Raw genomic sequence first — 6,964 nt, 5'->3', positions numbered from 1 at the left:
TGGCCAGGAGTGGCCACTGCACTCCAGTCTGGGTGACGGAGTGAGACTCCAACTCAAACAACAACAACAAAAAAATAATAATCTTTAAAATAAATAAATAATAAAGCACTTTGCCCTTTTTTTGATTTGGAAACTCACTCTGTTGCCCAGGCTGGTGTATAATGGCATGATCATGGCTACCACAACCTCCAGCTGCTGGGCTCAGGCCATCCTTCCGCCTCAGCCTTCCAAGTAACTGAAACTACAGGCATGCACCACCACGCCTGGCTAATTGTTTTGAATTTTTGTAGAGATGAGTTCTCACCAAGTTTCCCAGGCTTGTCTCCAACCCCTAGACTTGGGGCAATCCTCTCACCTCTGCCTCCCAAAGTGCTGGGATTACTGTGCCCAGCAACTTTGCCTTTTTAAAATAATGCATTTAGGGCACAAGTGCAGTTTTGTTATGCCATGTTGCGTAGTGGTGGAGTCTGGGCTTTTAGTGTACTCATCTCCTGAAGAGTGTACATTATTACTTTTTTTTTTTTTAATAGCAAAGTGGAAGATGCATTCTACAAAGGTGAACTCAGGCTGAATGAGGAAAAATTATGGAAGAAAAGCAGAACGGTGAGATATTACGTATCTGTAATGACAGCTGGATGTGTCTGTCTGTTGCTCTGCCAGTACTCAGTGCTGCCCAGATTTCCTCTCAGGCTCCTTGCCTTCCCTGAGGTTCTCGTGGTCCTGGTCAAGCAGGTGGAAGCCACCAACAGGCTTCATTCACACAAGCACTTTCACTTTTATAGCCTTAAAAACCTTGTGATGAAGCTGCTTCCTTTTCTTCAAAATTTTAGGATAAGCTACTATCAGGACTAGCAAAAACCCATTAATTAATCTTCCAGGGCATTCACATTAACTCCCATGAGATTCTAATAATTATATTACCAAGACGTGACTGGTCCACGTAGAGGTGTTCTTTGTCCTGGCGTCTGAGCAGCTGTGTAACTAACTGTTCAGCTCAGCAGTGCCACCAAGCCTGGATGCACTGCTCTGTATACCCGGCAGCTGTCAAAGCTGACGTTTGATGTTTTCTTACTGACCCATATCAATACTGTTGTTAAGTGAGTGAAGTCAGTTACAAGATCATATGTTTCTAGTACCCACTTTTAGCAAACCATTTATATATAAATTATGTTAAAACTATTTTGTAGAAATAACATGTATACATACATCTGGAATTAAAATGTTACTATTATCTTTGGTGTGTTGTGGGTTATATTAATTATCTTTATGCTTCTTATTGTCTGGATTTTTTGTGATGAGTTAGTGTATCACTTTCATAATTGAAAATACAATACTGATAGTAAAAGTTAAAAAAACACAGTAAAAAAGACATTAGAGACCCTTAAAAAGTTTCGAAGACACAAGATATGAGGTACTGGAAGAACTAATCTCTCAGTGTTCAGGGAGCAGAGATCCCTGAGAAGGTAGTTGCACTTTGGGTGGTTGCTTGTATTTTGTGCTTCAAATCTCCCTGGGCTTGAGGATCTGAGCTGCATCCTGCTGCTGGGATGTGGGATGGGAGGCAGTGGCCATGCTGGGTGGGCACTGAGGCCTCCTCAGTTCTTGCTCCTGGAGTCTCCCGGGTTCTTGGTGCTTTGTGGACACAAGGGGAGACTCTGCATGTCTCAGCTCCTGACTTGCTGTCAGCAATGCGCAATGAGCTGCATGAAGTCTGGTGCTCCTCACGGGCCCTTCTCATCCCTTAATTGCTGGTTCCTGATGGTAGCCTGGCCTTCTCCTCCTCCTCCTCCTCCTCCTCCACCACCACCACCGCATATGCCAAAGACAAGACGTGCTCTTGGAGTAGGGAACAATGACTCTCTGAACACTCTGTCTTTGCACTAGGCCTCACTTACAAACCCCACTAGAGGCTCTCTCTGCCTGCTTTGACGTATCGTTAACTCAGCCTAATTGCTGCTGCTTCCTTCTGCCTTGGGTGTTCTGCTGTTGCGGCTGCCTTCCAGGTGTCTCCTGAGGGTCAGCAAAGGAAGGGCCGGTCCTGACACTCCGCTGCCTTGTTACTGGGAGGCCTGGTAGCCATAGAAACTGCAGCTCAGGGGAGATTTGAAATGTAGCTATTTGGAACAGCCCCTAATCCCAGCCAGTGTTGCTTTGTGTCTGCTGAAGAACAGGGCCTGGGGGGATGAAGAGTGTCCCGCCCTCCTTGGCCTTCTTGGAGGTCAGGTGCTGGTCTGCTGCCACAGGTCTGACCCTGGCTGCCTGCAGCTGAGCACAGTACAGCTGAACGGCAGACCAGGCGGGTCCATGGCACAATAGGTGCTGGTTAACTGTTGCCATCAGCAGTCGGTGTGTGGGGACCAAATTCTTCCTCCACTCGGCTCTTCCTGGGAACAGCTGAGTAGGGAGAAACGAGCCTTCCCTATTCTGTGCCTTCAAAGGAAGCCCCAAAGGGATTTGCTGCCCTGTGTGCTCTTCTGCTAAGGGGCAGGCATCATGCACAAGGAGTCTATGGGGCTCACGCCTTCATCCCAGCACCGTGGGAGGCAGAGATGGGAGGATTGCCTGAGCCCAGGGTTTCGAGACCAGCCTGAGCAACTTGGCGAGACCTCTTCTCTACACCTGGGTATAGTGGGGCATTCCTGTAGTTCCAGCTCCTTGGGAGGTCTCGCCCAAGAATTGAAGAATTGAGACTGTGGTGGCCATGATTATACCACTGCACTCCAGCTTGGGCAACAGAGTGAGGCCTTGTTTCGAAAAATAAAAATAAAAAATTGAACCTGGGCCTGGTCATGCATGCGTGCAGTCCCAGCTCCTCAGGAAGCTGAGGCAGGTGGACCCCTTAAGCCTAGGAGATAGAGGCTGTGGTGCACTGTGGTCACGCCTGTGAGTAGCCACTGCACTCCAGCTGGGCAGCATGTGGGACCCCATCTCTTTCAAACAACTTTTTTTTAGTGAGTCTCACTCTTGTCGCCCAGGCTGGAGGGCAGTGGCATGCTCCTGGCCACCACAGCCTCGACCTGCTGGGCTCAGGCGGTCCTTCCACCTCAGCCTTCCACGTAGCCCAGGAGATGGAGGCATGCTCCGCCATGCCCGGCTTCTTTTTCTTTTATTGCAGAGACAAGGTCTCGCCAAGTTGCCCAGGCTTGTCTTAAACCCTTGGCCTCAAGCAGTTCTCTCGCCTCCGCCTCCCAAAGTGCTGGGATTACAGGCGTGAACCACCATGCCCAGCTGGGAGAAGAGCTCTCGATGCCTGCTGTGGTGTGAGCCTTTCTGCTTCTCAGCCTAGAAGGCAGAAGTTAGTGGCTTAAAATCTGCCCCTGTAAGCCGGGCTCAGTGGCTCAGCCTGGAATCCCACACCTTTGGGAGGCTGAGGTGAGTGGATTGCCTGAGCCCGCGGGTTTGAGACCCACCTGGGCAACTTGGCGAGACCTCATCTCTACAATAAATCAAAAAATTAGCCAGGCGTGGTAGTGCACGCCTGTAGTTCCAGCTACTTGGAAGACTGAGGTGTAAGGATCGCCCGAGCCCAGCAGGTCGAGGCTGCGGTGGCTGGGAGCGGCCACTGCCCCGCAACCTGGGCGACAGACTGAGACTCCAACTCAAAAACAAACAAAACAAAAAACAAAAAATCTGCCCCTGCATGAATTTTATGTCTCACAACTAAGCCTCTGGGTTGGTGAGTATAGTGTTGTGGCAAGCAGGTCTGCATGTCCGCGTTGTAGGTGGACTCTGGGGCCTGCAGGGGCCTTGAGTGGGTAGGACAGATAGGAACTTGCCTGGGAGGTGCAGACGTTTGGACAGTCTGAAGTTATGCCTGCCTTAGAGAACATTCATTGGAGAATGTAGTCAGTGTTGTCATTGGACACCATGCTTCCTAGCAGAGGCCCCCAGGAGGCTCGGAACTGGCCATGTGTGCCTGCACATGGGCTTCCCCCACCCGCTGTAGAAGTGGTGGGGAAGGTCTGAGATGGGCCCCAGTTGTCCCGGCTTGTGTGTTAGTAGAAGCAGCAACATGTGGCTCCTTCATGAGTCTCTGGGAAGATCCTGGAGTCCTGAGCTACCTGGACCAAGTATCTATCCTGGGCTGGGCTGTCCATACCCTCCATCAGGCCTGTGTCCTCGGGCCTTGGAGCTGATGCAACTGCCCGGGCATGCTTTGCACTAGCTCAACTCAAAGCTTCCTGCTGAGCAAGAAGGTTTGACCTCAGCCCTTTAATCCGAATCAGTTCTGCTCTGTTTTCCACGGCATTCCCCTTGGTGGGGTGGACTCCACCCTGTTTTCTGTGTCACCCCCTTCGGTGAGGCCGACTCTGCCCTGTTTCGGTGGCATCCCCCTTGGTGGGGCCAGCTCCACCCTGTTTTCCATGACATCCCCCTTGTTGGGGCCAGCTCTGCCTTGTTTTCCAAGGCATCCCCCTTGGTGAGTTGAGGTCTCTCTCTCTTCTTGATTCTCTGCCATCACTGGAAGAGCAGTTTCTTCTTTCTTCTTTTTACAGTTGACCGATGCTCCACAGTGACTCATTTCCAACAAACTGCCCTTCGCTGTTTGTGTAGCTGATTTGGGTTGAAATCGTGAGAAGCCTGGCACTGGACTTGTCTCCCGGGCATGTAGTGCATGTGCTCTGAGAGCGTGCCCGCTTCTTCTGTCTTTTGCCCATGTGACTCAGATAAAAGCATGCATTGAAATATTTCCTAAGTCACCCAAAACTTAGGGAGGGTTTGAGCCATTCCACACAGGGACCCGCCACAGGCAGCCATTGTCTGGGCCGGAAGGACCCTGGCTGGCATCGAGCCCTTCTGCTTGAGGGACCCTCCCGGTCAGGGCCTTTCCTGCCCAGGCCCGAGGGTAAATGGCGAGGACAGAGGAGTCAGGGCCTTTCCTCACCTGCCCTTCCTCTGGGTGAAAGCTCAATCCCCTGGTGAAAGCTCAATCAACGTAGGGATGTTGGGGAGCCCGGGTTTCCCAAAATGTAATCAGGGCTGCACTTGAATTTTCAGGTCAAAGTGGGAGATACATTGGACCTTCTCATTGGAGAGGATAAAGCAGCAGGAACAGAGACAGTGATGCGGATTCTCCTGAAAAAAGTGTTTGAGGAGAAGACGGAGAACGACAGACACAGAGTGGTGCTGCGGCGGTGGAAGAGCCTGAAGCTGCCCAAGAAGAATGTGTCCAAGTAGGGACTGCGTGTCAGCCTAAGGCTGTGCCTAGTGCTGGGGGCGGGCCAGCCTCCAAGAGGACGTTTTCATTCAAATAAAGTACTCTCACCACGTGTGGAATCTGCTGAGCCATTTGTGGCCACGGGGGCCCCCTGCGTGGAGATGCTGTCCACCCCAACGCCCGCCTGGCCGAGTGCTCCTTCCACCCTCAGTGCTGGCAGCTCTCTGCCAGCATGACACATGCAGCACGCTGAGCCCCAGAGGGCTTAAAGATGTGCCTGTGGCTTCCCATGTGAACTACCTCCAGAGTCACTGTAAAATAAACTGGCCTTCTTGTTTCTTAGTGTTTTTATTTAAATGGCTTCCCAGCCCAGGGGGAGTCACCTTCCCACTTCAGGCTTCCTAAGGCAAAACCAAGCAAAGTCAAGGTCACCCTAAGATGGTGGGGGTGGAGCCCTGGGACAACCCTTTCTCCCTCTGCCCTGGGTCACCAACACGTGGGCCTTGGCTCCCTTGGGTATGTCTTCACAAGTCTGGATGCATAAATTTGTTCCAACTAATTCCGGATGGGCTAGTTAAAGCCCACTGGAGATTGTTAGTGCAGTTGCAGGAGTCCTTGAACCAAAGCAGCCAAGGCTTGTTTCTGTGTAGCCTCCAGCTGAGCGGGTGTTTACTGGTTTTTTGTTTTTTTTCTTTTTTTTGTGATCCAAGGTCTCACTCTGTCACCCAGGCTGCAGTGCAGTGGCATGATCATGGCTCACTGTCACCTCAACTTCCTAGGTTCAAGTGATTCTTCCACCCCAGCCTCCTGAGAAGCTAGGACTACACATGTGTACCACCACACCTGGCTGATTTTATTTTTTTGTAGAGACAAGGTCTCACTGTGTTTCCCAGGCTGGTCTTGAACTCCTGGGTTCGAGTGGTCCTCCCACCTTAGCCTCCCAAAGTGCTGGGAGTACAGACATGAACCACCGTGCCTGGCCAGTTTTTACATTTTTATTTTATTTTATTTTTTATTTTTATTTTTTTAGTTGGAGTCTCACTCTGTCGCCCAGACTGGAGTGCAGTGGTCACTCCTGGCCACCGCAGCCTCAACCTGCTGGGCTCCGGCGATCCTTCCGCCTCAGCCTTCCAAGTAGCTGGAACTACAGGCACAAGCTACCACGCCCGGCTCATTTTTTGATTTATTGTAGAGATGAGGTCTCGCCAAGTTGCCCAGGCTTATTGATTTATTGTTTTGAGTCGGAGTCTCACTCTTGCCCAGGCTGCAATGCAATGGCATGCTCATGGCCACCACAGCCTCGACCTGCTGGGCTCAGGTGATCCTTCCACCTCCGCCTTCCAAGTAGCTGGAAATACAGGCATGTGCTACCAGCTTATTTTTTGATTCATTGTAGAGACACCATCTCACCAAGTTACCCAGGCTGGTCTCAAACCCCTGAGCTCAGGCATTCCTCTTGCCTTGGCCTCCCAAAGTGCTGGGATTACAGGCTTGAGCCACCATACCCAGCCTTAGTTTTTACATTTTTAAAGGGTTTAAAAAAACAACAGAGACTTTATGTGGCCCACAAAGCCTAAAGTATTGACTATCGGACCCTTTACAGAAAAAGGTTGATGACCCATAGTTTAGGGCAATAAGCTCAGGTGAAAGTGGGAAATTCACAGATTTTATCAGTGAAGAGAATAAAGAAACCAGCCAGGAGCTGTGGCTCACGCCTATAATCCCAGCACTTTGGGAGGCCAAGGTGAGAGGATTGCCTGAGTCCACGGGTTCAAGACCAACCTGGGCAACTTGGTGAGACCTCAC

General features: G+C 50.8%; 1 protein-coding gene across 1 annotated transcript in view; it reads left to right on the top strand.

The window, feature by feature from the left end:
* The window catches only part of CUNH6orf203 (chromosome unknown C6orf203 homolog), a 12,418-nt gene extending 6,922 nt beyond the window's left edge, over positions 1-5,496 (top strand). The window contains exons 3-4 of the mRNA XM_008053266.2: positions 531-603; positions 4,999-5,496. Of these exons, the coding sequence (XP_008051457.1) occupies positions 531-603; positions 4,999-5,178 (253 nt within the window). The 3' untranslated portion in view covers positions 5,179-5,496. The remainder of the gene's footprint in view (positions 1-530; positions 604-4,998) is intronic.
* Positions 5,497-6,964: the final 1,468 nt, after the last annotated feature.

Source organism: Carlito syrichta, unplaced genomic scaffold (assembly GCF_000164805.1).
Source record: "Carlito syrichta isolate Samal-C Ts95f unplaced genomic scaffold, Tarsius_syrichta-2.0.1 Scaffold288002, whole genome shotgun sequence".
Taxonomy (NCBI): Eukaryota; Metazoa; Chordata; class Mammalia; order Primates; family Tarsiidae; genus Carlito; species Carlito syrichta.
The sequence above is the reverse complement of the archived record's forward strand: the minus strand, read 5'-3'. Positions and strand labels throughout refer to the sequence as shown.